Consider the following 22,522-nt stretch of genomic DNA (forward strand, 5'->3'; position numbering starts at 1 on the left):
AAGAGTCTGGAAAAGTGAACAGAATATATACTACAAGTTGAATTCCAGAGCAAAGAATTGCCTTGCTTATGCTTCTCTTCAAAAGTAAGTTTTGCAAACACTAATGCAAAAGTGAAAGAAGCAGCAGTTTCGGTATTGGCAATGAAAAACTTTTTGAGCAACAGTTAGTTGTTGAGGTGTCAGATGGCATTGTGCTCCTTTATGATACAGTACCTCAACAAAGAATGGTGAAGTTTTGTGCCCTCTCTTTAGATTGTGGTTATATGCTCTTGGAGTCTTAACCAGGCCACAGCAGATTCCTGCCTTGATTGGTTTTGTGTTTTTTTCCTTTGACAATTTCAGTTTGTTGCCAATAAAAGCCTTAACTGTCCCATTAAAGCAATTTTAAAAATTGTCATACTGAATTAAGCTCTGGCTTGCCGCAGCTGTGTGGTGTTTGAATGATTGTTCCTTCTAGTTACTGGATCACCTCCTCCACAAAACCAGGTTTTGATTGGTTCTATTCTTCCCAGCAATCCATGAGAGACTTTTTAGCAGGGCATTCAAGGCCAGGCTGGATCTGGTTCTGGGCAACCTGATCTAGTTGAGGATGTCCCTGCTCGTTGCAGGGGGTTTGAACCAGAGGACCTTTGAACATCCTTTCCAGCCCAAACTATTCTATAATTCTATGATTCTACACCTTTTTCCCTCATTGTCTTGCATTTCCCTCATTCTTTATTTGTCTTCCTTAACACAAATTGATCTTAGTTTTGCTACTTTTTCTCCTGTTCTTGATTTATTTTTTTTTTACCTTCTTCAAATTGCTTGGTTTATTATCCCTATGTGATTCACAGAGTCTTGCAAACCTTCTGTATGGTACTAAATGGGGAATGTAGGCCTAATGCAGACATGAGGTGTTTTCTGCATACCTGACAATTGTTTTTATCTAGAGCTATTTTTTGAGGTTTTGTTTTGATGGGAGAATGTAACTTTTCAGTCTATACTTTGATCAATAAGAGCAATGAAAGTTGCATTCCCAGTCTAGCCTGAAGTGTTCAGTTATCAATTTACAATTTAAATTAACCCTCTCTTTCTTTCATTTTAAGCACAACCTCAACGCTTGCCTCAGCCAAATACTTCAGCACTGGAAATGGGTGAGGAAGAAAGTGGCAAACTCCAAAATGGCCACGTGGGTCTGAGTAACGGAAGTGGAATTCACAATGGTATCAAGCACATGCCTGCAGACAACAGAAAACATTCGGCTCCTGTGTCAGAAAAAATGCACAGAAAAATTCAGTCCACCTTGTCTGTCAACAGCAATGGCAGCAAAAAGAGTAAAATAAGCTCTGCATTTTCTCAAAAGCCAGGTACTTCACCTGAAGGTAAGCAGAAATTCTTATTAAAAAAACCCAAACTGAATAAAAACTATCCAAACCCTGTTCTCACTAATAATTACACAATCAACTGAAAATAATTGAAGAGCATGACTCATGCTCCAGAAGCAAACAGAAATAATTATGATAAAACACAAGTTACTTCCCCAAAGGAAAATATTAAGTATTTGAAGGAATGTGAAGCAATGGGAGATTTCTTGCTTTCAAACATTTGGCCAGCATCGTCTGATAATGTTTTGATCACTGTAGTTAGTATCCTGAATTGATAGAAACTCTTGTCAACATTGTCTCATATACACCAGAAAAAAGTGTTAAAGCAGTAGTTCAAAACATAGTAGATATTTAAATCCAGTAATGGCAGGTTCTATGAGGGTAGAGTTTGCTTTTGAAAATGTTGTATTAGCAGATATTCTGATTAACCATGAGGTCTGAACACTAGATTTGGACCTGTGATTCAGTGTTTTACATGCCTTATGCTATATTTGGGCAGTAAATAATATGCATGAAAAAGCTTTTAACTCCATATGCACAACTTAAATAAGTAAGTAATTTCCCTTCCTGTTTTAGCTGCGTGTGTGTTTTCACTGCTTGCAATTACTATAATGGTCCCAGAGTTCCTGAGCCTCCCCTCAATCCATTCTCTTCCTATTAGCACTAATACAGTCAATGGGCTTTGCTCCTGTGTGTCACAAGAAGGGTGCAGAGGCTTTATAAAATTTTATTGGTTTGAGGCAGGCATAGATGCAACTGGTTAAAGAGCTCCCTCTGGGGGGCGGGTACAGAAATAGTTTCTTAGAGAAATGGGAGATGGTATCGTTCAGTGAAATGGGGAAGATTCTTAGCCTAGATAAAAAGGAAGAAGGGTCAGGACTGCACATAGTGGTCTGAATGAAGCCTACTCATGTCACTGGAGTGACTTATCTTGACTTAAACTACTTCAGTCAAACCTACTCAGTGAATTTATGTAGTAATATCAAGAACAGCTTCACTCGACTGTGCCGTGGGCTGATCCTCCTTGCTGTGGTTTATTTTTGTATCTTCAAGAACCTACTGTTATTTTTCTGTTGCACTTGCAGTCCTCTAACATTTCTTTCCAAAATCAAAACTTCATACATCCTATATTCCCCTTATGACTTTCTGTTATGTGGAATCCAGTTCACCCTCCAGTCTGATATTTTTCTGATATATTGCTCCTTCATACAGTATCAAAAAACTGTAAGTGAAGAGACCTAGATCTGTTCACAGGACTGGTACAAAGTGCAGGCCTCTGAATTTAAGAAATTCAACCTCTGAAAAAAAATTACAGCATTCTAAAGAGATGTTGCCTGCCTTGTTCATGCTGCTATACCGTTATTTATGAGAAACACTTCCTTTTTTCTTCTAAAATTATATTGGAATAAATACAGTCATTGTTTTCTTTTAATTATTTTTTGTGTTGTTTTTGTTTTTTGGGGTTTTTTTGTTGTTACATAACCTTGTTAATGATTATGTCAAATTACTGAATGAGGAGAAAATTGAGAAGATACCTACAGATTTAGCTCAAAATTCTAATTTCTTATTTTAATATCCAACACGTGATTGTGTTAGTCTCCCGAAACTGCTAGTGTCCAATTTTTATGTACAGTAAGAAATTATGGTATTTTTAAAGGCATAACTGATTATGATATAGATAATTAAATCATATTTTCACATTGTCTAACTTCTGCTTTCAAAGTACAGAAATGTAGGGTAATCCTTACTGTAACAGGTAGTTTCTTGAGTCATCTGATAGGTAAAATGAAATATAATCAATGTTATACATCTAACTTTGCAATGTTCTCATTTTGAATGTGGGAACTTGGATATACGCTCTGAGTAGCTTGGCCCATGTCTGCTGCTCTGGGTTTTCTTTTAACCAATGTGAGTGAAGCACATGTTCTATCATGCAATGATTAAAGTGTATCTAGGGTATTCTGATATACCTATAAGGGAATATTTGTTTTTTAAAAAATTTTTTTCTATTTTTGGCATTTAGTTTTGCTCTACAGTTCTCTGGCAGACATATATTTTTGTCTACACATCTGCATGCAAACGTGTACAAGCCACCTGACAGTTTCTTCAGCTTTTCAGTAATTTACTGAGAAGTAAATTGGGCTGCATGGGGGAACTATAGGCTATAAGTAATATTCTTATCAAGTCATTACCTTGCAGGAAGCATCAATATATACTTAATTTGTTCTATTATATCATCCTTCAGGTTTTTTTGTAAGACGCACAATCAGAGACTCTGACAATAGTCACTTGAAATATCTAAAAAAACATAAGAGCGCTAAGGAAAAAAATTATGTAGATTTATCTGTAACTTAAAAATAATCTGTTTATTAACCTAAGAAGTGTTAAACTTTCTTGTCTACGTCTGGATGGCTACACTTTAAAAACTTGTTACAATTAGCCAGGTTATTTGTTCAGAGGAGCTCATTTGAATTTCAACCAGCTATCTATCTATATATATATATATACATATATACACTTCATGAATGCATATAAAGCAACTATAATAAGCCAGAAGAGTGCCCTAGTATGTCTCGTGACTGAGGATTGCATAGACATTATTTCAAAATGGTATACACATTAATTTGAACCTAAGTTCTAAAGCTTCCTTGTATTATGAATCATAATTTTGTGGGCAAAGAGGCATTTTTGTGAGGAGTTGTCTCTTCTGATCCAATGACATTTCTGTAGAAACTGTCAAAAAGGTTTACAGGAGGGTAGAAGAGATAGGAAACTGTTGGAAATTATTTGCAGCGTTGCTTAACGACTCGACTTTGCTTTAACTTGTACCATGTTAACCTTAGAAGCCATTGGTTGCTGCTGAAGAGATGCTGGGTTTAAGTTTACTTGAAGGTATGCATTTCCATGCATATCTATACAGTATAGTAATATAACTTGTATGCAGGTTCTTATGTAACCTTATGTAGAAGGAGAAAAGTTATATTAATTTCTATACTGTGGGTGTTGAATAATCAATCACCTGAATTAACTCAGGTACTTCCTTTTGCTATAGTGTCTAGATAATTTTAGTAGAAAGAAATGCAGATAAACTTCTACACTTGCAGTTATTCCAATTCACTTGTAATTTTGCTATTCCTTATATAGGACCTTAGATTTTATGGTCTAAATTTTAAGGGTTTTTTTTGTTTGTTTGTTGTTTGTTTGTGGTTTGTGTTTTTTTTATAACCAAACCTGAAAATGCATGCCATGTATTTTTACTTTATCTGCCTTCTCTTCCACCATGAGTGCTCTGCACTCTTGCCAGTCAGGAGAATAACTGGTTTTAAGCGAAGCAAAGTGACCAGAAAAAAGAAATGGAAGAAAAGTGAAAATTATGGTCATCAAGCTGACTATAGAAAAGATAAAATATTTTTCACTTTATTACCTCCCAATAACTGAATTCTTCTTGCTGCTTCTTAGAAGACAAGATTTCTGGAGCACCACACCTATTTGTAATGCAAAATAAGTCCAGGTCTTGTAGTTATTTTGCTCTAGAACATATTATCTAGTGACAGAATGGAAAACCTGGTAGTGCTTGAAGCAGGATAGACTCAAGAAACATGGCTTGCCACCCATCCTGTGCAGGAACCTATTTGGGCTCATGCTTGTTTAAAAGGTTAGCAAATGCAGCATAGAATCATAGAATGGTTTGGGTTGGAAAGGGCCTTAAGGTCATCTAGTTTCAACACCCCTGCCATGTGCAGGGACGCCTCACACTAGACCATGGTGCCCAAGGCTCTGTCCAACCTGGCCTCGAACCCTGCCAGGGATAGAGCATTTACCACTTCTTTGGGCAGCCTATTCCAGTGTACCCTCACAGTAAAGAACTTCCTTCTGTCTAACCTGAACTTCCCCTGTTTAAGTCCATTACCCCTTGTCCTGTTACTACAGTCCTTGATGAAGAGTCCCTCTCTGGCATCCAGTCCCTCTTTGGCATCCAAAAGCATGCTGTTTCATATATTGCAGTCTTCAGGATATATACCAGAAGGCTAAATGAAGTTCAGTATTATTTTACCCAAGATAGCACATCTTCCCGTGAAGGTTAGTTCTTCTGCTGTTGGTTTCCAGAGTACTAGACAGCCCTAATGCAAGCTATATAGCCCCCCAGTACTCCACCCCACCAAAATCTCCCCACGATAGTTAACTCTTGTATTAATTGTTCCAGCTGCAAACTCCTCTTGCACTGTAAATCAAATCTTGTGAGCTTTTGGAATTGAAGTTGCGTTGGAAGTGCTTAAAATGTAACTGGAATTTTGGTAGCAGTAGTGTAGAAGCTTTGAAAAATTCCCTTTTTAAATGAGCCTGTAGTGTATGGAGTTGCGTTAGCATTCCAGAATATGCTGTTTAGGAACATTTTCACATCCAGTGAGGCTTAGGAGGGTGTGAATGCACTCACCAGCTCTTCTTTTCCTGTGCATCTATTGTTAATCTGTATTGTCTCCGAAGAAATTTTACTCAGCTCCATAATTTACATTATGAAAACCCAAAGGAACTATGAAATAGTAGGAGCGTCTCTCATAAAAAACCAGTTTTTAAACACTGTTTCAGTTCTAACAATTTTTCAAAGGGACTGAACAGGTTTCAGTGCATATTGGCAATAAAATATTTTTTTTTTATTCACAGAAATTTTAATAATATTTTAGCTATTGATGTCAGAGGTGTCACAGTTTTTCCAAAACTCTGTCTGGTAAGACTTCTAGCAGAGAATTGTCACTCCTTTGCCCCTGTTGTGTGTACTGCAGAGACACACCTTGGAAACCTGAAAAAGCTATTGTAAACAAGTAAAAAGGCATCAGTCTAGCTGCTGTGTTTGGAAGCAGTGGTACCTGTCTGAAGCAACTTAAACAGAGGAGGAATTCTGAAGGAGGTAGCAATGTAGAAGCTGAATAGTAAATCTACATGTTAGGAAATTAAGAAAAATAGGTGACTGAATACATACATGTGTGTATTAGAGTAGCGAAGGGTGTGAGTAGTAATGACATGCAGAATTGGAGGAGGAAACAGAAGAAACTGGAAGTGGGACAGATGGAAGAGGAATTTAATTAAGGGGGCAGAGGGGGCAAAATGAAGTAGGCACTAGTAGTTTTGTGAAAAATGAATGAAGTTTTCCTACCAAAACCTTATGAAGCTTGATGTTATGCATTTTTATAACCAAAGCAATCATTTATAAATAGTTAGTGATGGAGAGAGGGAACACAGGTTTTAAAACAATTTTGAAACAGAGCTCTTGCTTCTGGTCAAGTTGCTGTGACCTCACAAGCTTATTTGTCACGATAGTTCCCACCACTCCAGTAATTTGTGATAATTTGAATTTAGGGTGGTACTTGACGTATTCAAAAGGCTGAGAGCATACACAATTGCTGTTATTCATCTGGAAATGGTAGCTTGTTAAACTACAGCGAGCAGATGATGATCCTGCCTCCTGTATGTACAGTGAGTTCATCACTTTGTTCCTTCCCAGACTCTCTAAACCAGACAGACATTGAAGGCATCTTTTTTCCAAGGATTTTTTTTTCAAGATATGACCTGGGAAGTGTAATGAGGCTAGATTCAGAATGTGTAAGGTGGATAGAGAAAGCCTGCAGTATGCGGGTGAGGCTCTGGGGAAGGACAGGCAGTGAAGGCTTGCCACCAGATTTAAGTTGCCACTTGTGCTTTTCCAGGAGCAAGTCCTGAAGCAACTTTCTTCAACCTGCTGGACTGTGTATCTTGTGCTACTGAGCTTAGAGATGCAGTGAACAACCTCACCCAACGTATGGTTTTTTTTTAAATCCGTTGTTTAAAATTCAACATTTCAGGGTGCATTTGAATAAGACTTCTTTTCCCCTTTTTAGTATAATGCAACTTCATCTGTTCTCAGTGTTGAATTCAAGCATTGGGTTGGTGGGCACTGTTTAACTCATGCTGCTGACTACATTAATTTATTAGAGTATCCCAGGTGATATTGATGGCTTAACTGAAGACAAAGCAAGTCCACCAAATAGCCTTTGTGTTAAGCCACAGGCTTAAGAACCACTAGGTGCATATACATGGCAAGTAGTGGGTAGTTATCTTAGCAAGGTAGCAGACCTCTGTTTGAAGTAGGAGCATCTTATTTTGGTTATGTAACTTTTCGTAAACTGAAAAATAGTTTTCAGTCAACTTTCCTTTTAGACCTCTGATTTTAATTTTTTTTTTAAATTGCTTTTTTCCTTCTCGTATGCCACAAGAGCAGCAATAGGTTTTCTTTTATATACTATTCTGTCATTGGATTGGTATAATTTACTGAAATTTGGTATGACTGTGCATTATACCATGCCTAACATTGCCTAACATTGCAGAAGTATCTGCTGACAATTTCTCTGTCTCTTTATTTTTTTATTTTTTTTTTAACATACATACACTTCTGAAATCTATCCCATATCATTAAGTAGCATTTAGTCAGCTACTGACTTAGTATCCTGCAAATCTCTCCACTTGGGCCAAAATCTCCATTGTTGTCTTTTAGAAATTGATTCAAAGTGGATTTGTGTCTAAGCACAAATTGCTACAGTTTTTGTTGTGGGACAAGGTTGTATCAGAATACAGTTGTCAATCAGGCAGTGGGCAGATAACATTATCATATGGTCAAACCTGCGATTTTTAGGAAGGTGTTTTGAAGAGTTGTGTGTTTTAAGCCTGGCTAATATTTTTGTTTGCACAGAGGTCTTGGGAGGTGATTTTCATGTTGTGTAACAAGAGTGAATGGCAGATGGGGCTTGTAACAAAAAAAGGTCTTCTTGCAGTATCTGGTTTGTAAGGTCATGGTCTAGCTAGCACCTAACTAGTCTCAGTATTTGCAATGATGAGCAGTGGCAATGAAAGCTTCTAAGGAAGCCTTAGATGCTGGAATTTGGCCTGTTTTTTTATTATATTTGTATGTTTGAACTGGATCATTTTACTCCTGAAGTTATATCTGTATTGAGAATCTGATGAAAGTTTCCATGTATTTTGCAGTGTAATTTGCCTTTTCAGGCAACATTCTAATTTTCTTGATCAATAGATAGTTTTCTATTTTAAAATGCCAAAATGTCACATATACTATGCTTTGGAAGTGTATTTTCTCCTGTCTAAATAGATGTAGCTCTGTTATCTAGAGATAACTATACTTCATATAATATGTCAGTTTATGCTTTCTGCATTTCTTACTTTTCCTTGAGCATTTTCCTGCATGGGAACGGGTAGCAGACGCTGCACGTGAACCCTGTACATTACAGGAACAGTGGTGTGATGGCATGTGGACCTGCTGCTTGGGAAGTTTAGGCCCCACCTCAGTGCAATGCACACCTTTAAGACACTTGTACCGGGTGGTTCCTCGTATGCTGGCTGTGCCGCTCTGGCTGTGGAGTCTCTCCACTGTAGGCGCTGCATGTTCACCCCTGCTGCTGCCGCCTGTAGCACCTGCTGGGACTTCCGGGCTCTGCAGGGGTCTGCAGTAACCCCCTGCGGAGGAGCTCAGGTGCCACTTTGATTGTGGTTCTGCCCTTCTTGATTCTCGCTGTGAGACAGCAGAGTGCCTGGAGATTTGTTTTGAGTTGTCTGAACTCGGTGAATATAGCTAGTAAGAAGCTGACCAGGGTCGCCATCCTGTAAATGAGCTTATTTACTTTTGCAGACATGGAAAACTTTTATGTGACCTGCCTGCTTGGTATGAAAACTTACTGGGTCAGTTTGTGACAGGTTAGTGTCAAACATTACAAAAGCAGCACAGATCAGCCTGTGCATCTGTTTCTCTGTACATTTTTCTGTTTAACTTCTGTGTCCCTTGTACAGTTTTGATGGTCAGTAGTCCTCTTAAAAGTCTGTTTCTTACATAGACCTGCACCATTTCATAAAAATGAAGAGGAGGTGATAAAAAGGAAGTTGAAATAAAAGAAATGCATATCTTGGTATTTAAAAGGAATTAGAGATCAGGGTAATACCTGTATGTAAAAATTTTGGAACTAAAGAGTGGTGTGCACAAGCAAATATTTAAAGACATAGACAAAATGTAAAGTTGTTTAATTGTTTATATTGTTTCTTTTGCTGAAATGAGCATAGCTGTTACAAGGGGGTATCCTGGGTTCAGCTGTAACAGTTATTTTTCTCCTTAGTAGCTGGTGCAGTGCTCTGTTTTCAACTTAAGTCTTAGGGCCCTCTGGACTTTGATTAAATGTGTGTAAACAGTTTAAGGGATTTTAGGCTATTTCTTGTCTGGATATTGTCTGTTGTAACATTTGTAACCCAAAGTAGATGTTACATGTACTGTAGGTATGCTCTTTGGTTAAATCAGCACAAAGTAGCTGGATGTGTGTACAATATAAGCAGCAAAACCTTGGACAAGTTGGTTGGGTTTCTGTTTGCCTTGGCATTGTTTAACAGTTTTGATGAAGTTCCATAACAAACCTGTAACTTTTGAGAATGTGCCAAAGGACTAAGGAAACAGCTTTACTTACATCGGTATTTAAAAATGCTGCATGGGATGACCCTTTTAACTTCAGGTCGAACTTTCATCCCAGGCTAAATGAAAGGATAATTAAATATAAGCTTGCATGTCTGAAAGTACATCTTTTTTTCACCAACTGTAAGTTGCTCTAATAAATTATACTATCACTGCCTACAAACCAAGCCTTTTGTAATTTATGCCATTCAACATAGTTTTTGGTCACAGTCAACAAATGTGATAGTGTGCTTTGATGAAATTAAATGCATTTGATGAAGGAACTAAAGCAGATGTACTGTTTTGGGGTTATAAAGTTTACTTCTGTACAGTGTTTGACACTGCATGTCTTTACTTTTGTATAGTGCTGATCTGTAGTGCAGCATTCCTCCATTAAACAGAGAGAAGTGTAATAATAGAAGAATTGAAGGACAATGGAAATTTGAGACTCATGTGGTGTAGTATGGAAGTCCTAAGGAAAAGCTTATCTTCATTAATGCTAGGCTTATATGGTAGACATAGACTAAGTTCTTTCTCTGTGGAAGTATTTAGTGTTATCAACAGAACTACATCATGAACATCAAGGCAGATGGAGTTTGGTCCTTGATAAAGGCACACCTGTAATTCTTAATTGCATTAGTATATCTAATGGGAAAAGAAGTGTGAGGATAACTAATTCTCAAAAAAAAAAAAAGCAAAGAAATAATTTTAAGCTGGCATCTCTTTACGGTAATACAGTGTCATAACTGATACTACTATGTCATTTCTTTATCATAAAATAGTAAAATATATTCAAAGTTTCCAGAAAACATGTTGTCAGACATTAAGATCACCCAATTTACTTTTTCTTCCCAAATATATAGATCAAGTTTAGTTCCAGTTGGGTTAATGTGTTCCATGACTCACTCATGTGCAAAAACTATTAGAATTTTGATATGGTGAGGTCAAAGAGTGGAAGTTAAGTATAGTCTTTATTCTTAGTATGTTAAAATAGTTTTGAAATTTAAACTAATCTGTAATTTAAAATAGACTCTTTGGTCTTGGAAGCAGGAAAGAATTATTAGAAATTCTTGTAAAAGCAGTGAAATATATTTTAGGGGTCTCCAACACGGTAATGAAAAACTTGAGATCATTTCTTTTGGAGTGAACTTTATGTAGCATCTTCTGTGTGGCTGGATGTCACTGATCATGACAGCCTGCAACAGCAACGAAAGGAAGCGGGGTTTAGCTGCATAATTTTTTCTGTGGAACTGACAGGTTGCTGTAGGAATACAGGTAATAGAGAAGGATGTGTGTTTTTTGTAGCATGTAGATAGGTGGTTATTACCAAAAAAAACCCCAGTGACTATCTTTTCCTTACAGTTGCTGCTGAAGATAAGAAGCTAAGAAGTAGGAGTCATACATGGAAGAAATTATTCTTCCACCCATTTTATCCAAATATATTAGACCTTTAGAGTCATGATTCTGAATTCAGCAAGTTAGGCAGGACTAGGTAACTGCATGCTTTGTCATGTGTTAAATAATGGCTACCTGGGTAGCTGTTAAAAGTCAATAACATGAAGAACATAAAAGCAAGATTATTTCGGGTTTGTCCTTGAAATGTGGGTCAAAGTTTATGTTCATTGTACAAATGAGTCATTGTAAGAATGAAGAGAGCAGTAAAGGACATCTCTCTGTTAAGTGTTTGTGTGGATTAAGTATAGTTCTTATATAGAGATTTTCTGAATATAATTAAATTATTGTGTGCAAAAAAATTAATTTTGCCATCTGGGGAGAAGGAAATAAGATAAACAGTAGGTAAATAAATCCTTTTAGTGTTTCAGTCAGTGAAGAAGAGACGGAAAGAAAGACCTACCACAGAGTTTTCATCATAGCACTAACGGCCAAAATTTCTTTCCGTGTCTTGGGCCAGTTTTCATAGTTTTTACCTTTGAAATACCTTTATTTAAATCAGCACAACCTCTTCTTCTGCATATTGATTTTGTGGGTTTTTTAGATTAGGAAGGTGAAGTTTTTTCTGTGGGTCCAGAAAGTGCTTTCTGAGTGCAGTCCCATTCATTTAACCTGTAACTCTCTCTCTTGCCCAATAATTAATGTGTATTATAATTTTTGTGGCCGTTTATTTCTCTTCCTGCAATTATACATATCCCTTCATGAAGCAGTCAACATTTTTCTAAACATTATTTTCAATACTGATACACGTGAAGGTTTTTTATGGTCCTTTGGTTAAAAAACAACCCCTTTCATAAAACAAAATTTGTTGTGGCGTTATCTTCTTCTAGCTGTATTTTAAAGATGCAAAATAGTAAAAACCTCAGTTCCTCAAATATGAAGGCTTCTTAGGTAGAACTCTTGGCTTCTTTATCTTTTTCCTTCATATTAAAAGAAAATCTGAAAGGAGATTGTACCTGAACAAATTTAACACCATCTCCATGACAACCAGCTAATTAATCGCTATCGCTCTGGCTTTGGTCCTCTTCAGTGAACTGATACTCCTCAGCTTTATTTCATATCTTCTGCATTTGCTATGAAGGTCATTTATTTAGTGACAGTATTTCTTTGGAAAAAGCAGCCTTTTAATACAAGCAACAACTTTCTTTAAAAACAGCTCAATCTTACCTGGAGTTTCCTGTCAGTTTTGCATCCTGCATAGTAGTAAGCAGTTTCTGAGGTTTGTTTGTTTGGGGGTTTTGTTTGTTTGGCTTTTTTTGTGTGATTTTTTTTTTGTTTGTTTGTTTTTTGTTTTGTTTTGTGTTTGGGTTTTTTATTTGTTTGGTTTTGTCTTGTTTTGTGGTTGTTTTTTTTGGGGGGGGGAGTGTTGTTTTCTTTCTTCTTGCTTTTCCTGACATTTCCATTTTTTTTCATTTGGACATATGGGTTCATTTTGCATATTATGATTCTGAGCACATTGCAGTACAGGTATTCCCAAACTAGCACGTGATCTAAGTGGTCTAAGTAGTGTAGGAAGTAAAGAAATGAATCCCCACTAATGTGATATTTAGAGTGGGCCAAGAGCTCAGGTAGTTATTTTGCTGTTTAGGACACGTTTTGCAGGTCTGAGACTACCACTGCATTGCTTTAGTACTTGCACTTGCTCGTGTAAAGTCATCGCTACACTATCCTGCAGTGAGAGTTTCTGTGATGTTAGAGGTACTTCGAATCAATCACGTCACTTGCCACAGCTACTGCATCATTTTTTGAAGTTTATGCATCTGTTTAGGAGTCCTGGTAATCGTATTACTGTTACGAGTAATTGCAACCCTTCCCCTGTCTCCAGCCTGTGAACTGTAATGTCTGTAGATAGTCAGACCAATTACGCATATAGCTCAATATGCTCTTTCCTACTGGCCTCTCATAGCAGATACCTGTGATTGACTGTAGGGACAGAGAAAGGATGAGCCTGGTGCAGGATATTTTCCCCTGGATGTTTTCCCAGTCTTCAACTGTCTGTGGCTAGAAGAGTTCAAGGCTCGTAAGCAGTAAAAAGAAGGAAAGCTGATGCTAGGAAAGAACACTGATTCTAGATCCTGAACATTTCTTGTATTTTTAAGTTTTTATTTTATTTCTGGAAGACTGTTCACTGCCTTTTACAGATTAAATATGTTTATACATAGAAATTTGTATGTTATGTGCTTACTAGTGAAGGAGAGTGAGAATAACTGAGTATATCGCTTACTCCTGCAGTCTCCTTTTCAGCGACACGTGTTTAGTTCCAATCTTTGTGTTTTCTTGTCTTATGGATGTATTAATTGCTTGAAGTTATTCTATATATTTACTCTTTGGGTGCAGACAGTTTGTGGATCACCTGATTTATCTCATGTAATTTAATAGTACTTATGACAGATGGATATTGATGTTCAAGTGTAGTTATTGAAGATTATAGTACATTAAAAGGATTGGTAAGAGAATTATGTCGAAAAGAGCAGAAAAATCTGTTTTGATCGAATGTTTTACATATTGTTGAAAGTGCAAAAATAGATACAATATGCTGTTATGCTGGTTTAAGGTGTGCAAAAAATGTGGCAACTCCCTTCTATTTCTTCATAAGTAGCAAGCCCACAAGAGAAATTCAGAAGGGCAAGATGTACTGGGAGAGGCTGGAAATAATTTTAGGTAGTTTCCTTCATAAGCTGATTTTGATTATTTTTTTTTTTTATCACTTTGTGGGCCTGCAGAAGTTATGACTGAAGGAAATAAAAATGGATATTTTGCATAATAAATGACTGGAGAAATGGATCTAAGCTGATGCTTAAGATTTGCATGAAGTGAAGTGGCAAAAAGGAAACTTGTACCAAAACTGAATTGGGCGATGAATTAGGCTGCAAAAGTGACCTTGAAGATGGGAAACATCTTTGTGGTGCTAGATTATGTCTATTCTGAATTATTGTCTTTCAGCTACTTATTTTGTATGTTATGATACATCTAGATTTAGAATAACATATTAATGATTTCTTTTCTCTTTTGTTTGTTTGTATATGACATGCTACTGAACTGGTACATACGAAGATTGCTGTGTTCACTGTATCCTGGCTTGCTTGTTCTGTGAATTTCTCACCCTCTGTAACATTGTTTTGGGACAAGCATCCTGTGGCATCTGCACATCGGAGGCCTGCTGCTGCTGCTGTGGGGACGAGATGGGAGATGACTGTAACTGCCCATGTGATATGGACTGTGGCATAATGGACGCATGTTGTGAATCTTCAGATTGCTTAGAGATCTGCATGGAATGCTGTGGGATCTGCTTCCCATCATGAAATGTTTATCCCTTTTTATTTTATTCTCTATAAAACTGGAGAGCTTTTCTTTAAATACATTTGAAGAAAGACAAGGTAAGGTTTTCATGCAACCAACTGGTATTGCACTGTTAATTCCCTATATATAAATATTTTTTTCTAAACTAGTCCTCAAATCTGTATTATAACACAAATTGTATAGTTTTATATGTGAAACTCAAGCTACATTCCAGCTTCCTTTTAGCTTTGCAAATGGAAGACTTTATTGAAACGGAATGATAGGCTTGTTGCCACAGGCTGCATGAGGGCAAAATTGCCATTTCAATTAAGTGACAGATTTTAGTCAGAGAAGAGATTACAGGGCAAAGACTTAAGTATTTGTTTTTACCTAGTTTAATGTTTAAACACTCAAATGCCTCTATGCATAACATGCCTTTACAGGCATTCTGAAAGCAAAATAACTTTATGTCAATCTCTTTGGATTGAAAGCAACTTTGCTCTCTTGTTTTAAACTTAATCCAGAAGTCAACAACAGAAATCTACCGTTGGTTTTGCTACAATAGTCACGTTGGCAATATTTTGGTTTGAGTATCTCAGTATTGATACTATGGGAAGATTTGGCAAACTAAAGTCAATGTAAGTTTTGCCATGGGTGAACTTTTCATTGTTATAAATCAAGACAAAACAAAGAACTTACATTTTTCTTCACTACTAATATTACTTGAAATGCTTCTTTATAGAAAGAGACTTCAGAAATTTGTGTAGTCATGAAATATATCCTTAGACTAACAGACTAATAGACTAATGAAACTTCAAGTTTTGGCTATTAAAAGGAAATTATTTAAGGTCCTTTCCAACCCTAGCTACTCTATGATTCTATGATTATCAGAATTTAACTCAAGAATCTAAGCCTGACATTAAGTGTCCCTGTCAGTGTTTGGGGCATTAGAGCCAGTGTCACATAACTTAGTACTTATTTCTTCACTGTTTGAGAAAAATCCACAGAGGATGGCAGAATTTAAATGGGGTATAAAGACCAAATTAAAACTGACTTGATCAAGAAATTCTGTTATTGAACATAAGAAGGAAATGCAAAAATGTTTATTCTCAGATATGTTTTAAGTGTTATTTTAAAATAACTGTAAAAAGAATGAAATTTTAAAAATGTATGATCTCCTTTAAAAATGAAAGGATTGGGATTTAAAATGTTTGAAAAATACAGTTAGGATCTAGTGGGCAACTTTTTCCCTATTATATGATTAAGGCTTTCTGTGAAATATCTCTCTTTGTCATTATAATTGTGAAAAGAATTTGGTCCAACACAGAATGAGGTTTATGTCATTCCCAGATTTAGGGGATAATGGTACCATTTTCTTACTAGTTTCTTATGTCCATGTCTGTAGCTCATCAACTTTTCAGTGTAAACCACCTACACATCTTGATCTCACATACTTAAACTTTCCTATCTACACTCCCATTTGTAGATTGTTGGATCTCGTAAATTTAGGTCTTGTTACAAGAGTCATCAATAGCCTATAGCATATTTCTGTAGAGTGAATTGACCATAAATGTCTCTTTCCGCTGTAGTGAATTCAGTTTATGCAAATGTGACAAGCTAAAGATCACAGGAGTGTGAAGCTAAGTCAACAAATGGTCTGGTATGAACCAAAGCTTCTCTCCCTGTGAACACTGACTAGTAGTGCCTACTACTGCAAGTTATCACTGAAGGTAACATAGCCGAATCCTCAACTATACTAGGGAGCTGGGAGGTATTACGTTTTGCTTTATCATCTGCGATATTCTGGTGTATTCTCATACAGTGCAGACTTACTTAGAGGGTTTCTTACCTGTTTTTTCATAGTTACTACAAGAATTGATTCTTACCATGGTGTTTTTGTTCATCTTGTTTTTTGTTTGGTTTGGTTTGGTTTGGTTTGGTTTTTGTATATTGGGCCAGATTCAGATCTGTGTTGCATAAACTAAATGCATTTTCGTTAATGTCAGAATTTTCCATTGGTTTAGCTCCAGCTAGAGAGCACAAAGATATTATGGTAATAGGCAGGCTAATAAGGAATCATATAGTTAAACTGCTAAATTCCCTGAGCTCAGAATCAGGCCCACAGGGCTCAATTATGACTCCTAAAAGTCTGAACCACACTGGGAAGGGGGAAGAGGTGCCTTGGTTGAGTGGCAGTGCCTGGAGGCATTTTGCCTTTGTAAGGCATAATGCCTCTGGGGAAATTGGGGGCATCACAGAGAGCACTGGGACTTGATGCACCTTGGAAAAAGCGTAGACAGTGCTTTGCCCAGTGTAGTTCTGTGGTTGACACCATGGTGATGGGGACATGCTCTCTGGGGCTAGGCAGCACCATAAACTGTCCTTCCTCATGTCCTGGTCATGGAGAGATGAATTATGGCTGTCCAACTGTGCTTTTGGGGATGGGGAAGAGGACTTCCAGTCTCCTGTCCTGCCCCAGTGTCTGTGCCCTGTCAGAGCAGTTCCAGTTTTGTGCTTGGAAAACTGCACCGTTGCACCAAGCTTTTAATGAATACCAGATGCTAATAAAAATTACTTTTACCACAGAAAGATACAGTTAAAAAGAAAAAAAAAGAAAATGCCAATCTGTGTAGAAGTTTATCCATACAATTTGCCCTACACAAACCCTCGTTTCTACTTACAGGAACTCAGAGGGTTTTTTGATCTATCGAAATCATGAAAACCTTGGAAATGTCTTTGCTATTAAGTATTTACTTCCAGTACTGTTAAAATACAAATAATAATTACAAGAACTTTGTTGATGCGTATATGTGTATGTGTACAACCTCTCTCTCACAGACGTGCACACGCACACATACGCAGATATATTACTTTTCCCACTTCATTTGTGAAATACTAGGAAGTGAAAATAGTGTTGTTTAACCCTCATAGTGAATAGAAGTATCAAAGTATTACAGACAATTGAAAAAATTTAAAAATTGTGTGATTTCTTTGACATTTAAATGTAGTCTGCTACTGTTTGTCATAGAGATATTAGCACTTTTGTAAAATGTATCTTTGTAGCAGAGAATATTAGTATGTAGTTTAAGTAATTCCTTTCTATATTTATATTCTTAAATGCTGTTCTGTAATTTTCACTCTATAGGCAATCTTGTAAGCACCATGTGTAATTAAAACAAGAAGAATTAGAAGGAGCAAATGTGAAAACATAGTTTAAATAAAATTAAAACATCAGAACTTAACTGTCTATTTTATAATAGTTCTTGTGAACTTGTACAGTGTTTCAATATATAGTTCTGCAAACTGGCCCATTCGAAAAAATGGTAACTTGCTATTTGTATTTTATATCAACTGGATGTGCTATTCTCAAACACTATTTTGAAATAAAGATCTTTATTTTGAAACTTTGAGAGATCTTCTTCTAGTCTTGCCCTGGTACTCTTCTGAATTATAATTTCATGTCTTATTTGTGGTTTTTTTTTTTTTTTTTTCCTGTTACATTTCCTGAAGGCTTCGGCCTTTGGGTGATTTGCACAGAGGATGAACCAGTGTGTGTGAGTTGTCTTACAGGTGGAGCAACTCAGACACTAGAAGCTGTGCTAGCGTGAATCTCCAATAGTAAAAAACTTCGTCAGTAAAAGGGCAGAGTAATTCCTTAGTGAAATTGTGTTAGTGAGATGAAATTCCAGCAATAATTACATTTGATCAAAATGAATATTATTTTAATACATCTGCAGCTACAGTCTTCAGTTTACTAAAACCAGCTGAACAACATTGTAGTCGGTGTCGCAGTAGACCTGTTAAGGTCTAATGGCCTGTGTGGCCTATGAAATGAAGGCTTACACACAGTACCACTATTTTAAATTAAGATTTTTAAAATTGGCTAGTTTAAACACAGAGTAGACTGTTTCAACTGTGGTTTAAGCAAAGGATTGGGATTTTTTTTTTTTTTCCATGTTGGTTTAAGCCAAGTGTGAACATTCTTATGCTACTTTAAAGCTGCAGAAACTGCATGTCTACAGTCTTTTGCACTATTTTTTCTATGTCTTTTAAAAAGTTATTGAATGTTCTATCATGACTGTAGATACACGGGCCTTAGGGGGTCTAAAAACATTCTGATATGTCTCCTCTGGGTGTTACACAGGTAAGATGTTAAAACTGACAAAAGTTGTAATTGAGTGAATACTATGAAGTCTTGCCATTGAGATTGTGTGCCAAAATTACTGTTTGTGTAAGAGAACTAACAAATGCGTAGAGAAATAGCACCATTTGAGACTAATTATAGGTGTCCTAACCAGTATCAATAATACATAATATTTCTAGAAGAAAAAATGGCATCTGCGAAGAAGGATCAGGAACATTTGAGAGCTTTTGGAATAAATAATGATTCTATTTCAGCCATACTACTCATGCTAAGAACTGTCATTGAGTTTGGTGAATCATTGGTTTTCTAATCTTCTAAATGAGAAGCTTTTCTGAACTGTTCATGTTTTGGTTTTTTTTTATAAATTGTCTTTGTGGTTGCAATAGTTGATGTATGTTCTGTGAGAACTTTTCCAACTGTATTGATGTTTTTCCACAGTAAAGTTCCTTTTGTCAGCGGTCTTGTAGCTTCCTGAAAGGCAACACATATATCACAGAATGAATCATGTATCTGAAATCTTACTCTTGGTCCCAAACTTAGATTAGAGAACTATCTCCCTGGTACCTTCTCTCTGTCCATATATGAGTGCGTATACCATGTGTTGAAAGACTTCAGGTAGTGAAGATGTTGACAGTAGTAACTCTAGAGTCCTATAGGCATTAATCTTTATTTCCTACCTCATAAACCTTCTGCCAGTTCTTAACCACTTCCAAAGAGAGCAGGGGGAACTTAACTCGATTTTAGCATCAGGGTATTGAAAGAAGTTCAATCAAAATAATACCCTGCACCCACTTCCGTGATGCACTTGTTCGCTGTGCTCATACACTTGAATGCAAAGTTGATTGATTGTGCAAAAGTCAACCTCCTCATAAGCATTTGCTTATGCTATTTACCAGTGACTTGGTGCTAGTGACATAAAAAGATGGCCTTTCTCTTCTTTACAAGTCTTTGATAGGACGGGCTATTTCTACGATAGTTGGAAAGAGAGAACTTTCTCTGCATTATCATACTGCGAAACAGGGAGATGTTGAGTTTGATTAGGTGATCTTAATCTCTATATGTCTTCAGTATATCAATTCACCTCACTTAAAAATTTAATAAAACACTATATACAATTTTGTTTGTCTCCTTTATGCATGTATATTATAGCAATTGTTAGTACATTACTATTTGATACTCATAAAAATGGGATATTAGATGGAAAAAACTGTATAATATCTTTTATACCTGTAATAGTATCTTGCTAATTTTTGTTCTGATATGCATATGCTATTTTAACTGACGAAACACTCCACTGTAATTGAGGCTCTTTATATCATCTCAGCAGGCTATGTAATTGGTGCCCAAGCACTATACAATTCCTCTTCAATCAGTGGTGTAGACTTCTGCAATTTGCCTCATTTCCAAGTTGCACGAAGTGACCACACTGTGAATACGCTGCACTCCAACTTGTATGTGTTTCACATTATAGTATTTTTCCACAGTGCCCACCTATGTTTCTTTAGCTTTATCACAAGATGGTTGGTTTGTTTGTTTAGTTGGGATTTTTTTTAATCTTTATTGCTCACAGGGCTTTCATTATGGACTATCATTCTATAATACAAAGATGTATGTTACATTGCAAGTTATTTCTCCATCTTTTCTGTGTTCACTGCTATATGCAACTCCTAGTCAAACAGACTTGTGAAAGTGATACCTTTGAAACTTCAGGATATATCTAATATCCTGAAGTGGTTTATGTTTGAATATATGCAGTTCAAAATATATTAATTCTGTCTTGCTCATTCAAATAAAAAAAAAAAACAAACAAAAGTTCTGTTGAGATAGACTTCGCAGTCTTGCAAACTGGCAATCTTCAAAATAGTTCTGCTCAAAAGAATAAGACTAGTACATTAATTTACATTTTTCAGTGGCATATATATTGCTAGTTCTATATTCTCTGCTACTTTTAGGTACTGAAGACTGATAAGAACAAGCTGGGGAAAAGAAATATATTACACAACATGAATTTGCTTTCCTCCCTAGGAAACACAACTCCATTTGTCTGTTTCCTCATGTGAGGAGGAGACACCTTGCTTACATACTTAATGTAGACTAACAGCAGTGGTTCAGAATCCACAATAACTTCAAGGTCATTACAAGTAGCGTGTAAAGGATAAAGGGAAATATGGTACAAGGATTCTGTTACTGTTGACAACTGCTGTCTCTACATCAGTAGTTTGCTTCACAGCTACCAAGCTTTCATGGGGTTAAGTTTTAAGAAAATAAAGGTATCCATGACTGAAATTTTATATTCAGTCTTGTTTCTTCAGAAAGCATAATTAGACATATTTACACAATTGCATTTTAGTAAATTATTATGCCAGCTTAACTGTAACACATATTCTGGTAAAAGTACATTAAACAGGAATGCAAAAGCAATTTAGCTGCTGAAAGCATTATTTTCTATCCAATTATTCACAAATTAATGGATAAAATTAAATTCCAATCACTGAAAAAATGAAGCAATGGTGAGAATCAGAACTACAGATTAGTTAAAGCTATGCAATGCATAACAGAATTAAAGCTTTCTTTTATTCAAATTCAATGCTTAAAAAAGAACAAATCCATCATCTTGAAATTTGACTTGTAGCTTGACATTAAAAATAATATGAGTAGAATTTTCAGTGGGGTAAGCACAAAACTAGTTCAAGTAGTGTCACTCTCAATTAATGTACTCAGGTGGTGTGCCCATTAAAATTCCCACTTGTGGGTTCAGCTCTCTATGCAAATAGGGTCATTACCTGGAGAATTTAATTGGGTATGACACTGGGAGTAGGAATTTTTCTTTTAAAATAAACCTACTTGCACACATTTTCACTAGAAATTTGATTGTTACATATACTTCATATTGTTTGGCTCTATAAATATTTACCAAAATTGAGAATGTCTTCACTTATTTATTTTTTTGCAGGTGATTCATAATGCATCAAAATGATTTCTAAATTGTTCCCTGTATTGCATATGCAAGTCTTGTTACAAAAACCTGTGGTGAAAATGTATGTTTTGGTATTAAAATGATTTTTTTACATGTTTCAATTCCTTTTTAAGCTGATACTAATTTTTATAGTATCTGAAATCAGAACTGTAGTATTTTTGTAGTAAATATACATGTAAATTTAAAAGAAGGCTGTATCATACTGAACTTGTATCTCACATTTTGTTTGGAAAGGACGAAAAAATACTGTGTTTCTGATTAATAGTAACTTCCAATTTGTTTTGGAAATTACTTTGCAGAATCATTTGTATAAATAAGTCTAATACTGAAAGATATTAATTCCAAAATGCAGACACAAATATTCTGGCAACATAAATACATTGTTGGAAGGAGCTTCTAGAGAATTTCTAGTTCAGCAGTCTAAGCTCCAACAGTGTCTAAAGGCATATTCTTGAAAACCTACAATGAAGGGGATTTGGGACCCTAGCTAGAGATAGCCTGCATTAGTGCTATAATAGTCTTACAGATGATAGATTTTTTCTAACATCCCATTTAATCTTATTTTCATTTCTACAAGTAAGATTGATGTATTCCCAGTGAATGTGTAGGACAGTCACCATTCCCTTATCATGACTTTTCATAACATAACCTTTCGTAGAGTTTGTCTACTCCTACCTAGTTTTGTCTTGCTTAGTCCAAAGAAATCCAGCCCAGTTTCTTCAACCTGTCTTCTTCAGTATGACATTCATTTCATCCATTATAGACTGTATGAGTCATGCTTCTCATTTTAAAGTATCACAAGACTGAGGAAACAACTTGTGAAGCAACTT

At 36.1% G+C, this 22,522-nt stretch overlaps 1 protein-coding gene across 2 annotated transcripts in view; it reads left to right on the forward strand.

The window, feature by feature from the left end:
• Positions 1 to 14,777, forward strand: part of MDFIC (MyoD family inhibitor domain containing) — a 46,671-nt gene extending 31,894 nt beyond the window's left edge. For both annotated transcript variants that reach the window (XM_010016179.1, XM_010016180.1), the window contains exons 3-4: positions 1,086 to 1,361; positions 14,347 to 14,777. In XM_010016179.1, the coding sequence (XP_010014481.1) occupies positions 1,086 to 1,361; positions 14,347 to 14,594 (524 nt within the window). In that variant the 3' untranslated portion in view covers positions 14,595 to 14,777. The remainder of the gene's footprint in view (positions 1 to 1,085; positions 1,362 to 14,346) is intronic.
• The last annotated feature ends 7,745 nt before the right edge of the window (positions 14,778 to 22,522 follow it).

Source organism: Nestor notabilis, unplaced genomic scaffold (genome assembly GCF_000696875.1).
Source record: "Nestor notabilis isolate BGI_N333 unplaced genomic scaffold, ASM69687v1 scaffold33836, whole genome shotgun sequence".
In the NCBI taxonomy this organism is placed as follows: domain Eukaryota; kingdom Metazoa; phylum Chordata; class Aves; order Psittaciformes; family Psittacidae; genus Nestor; species Nestor notabilis.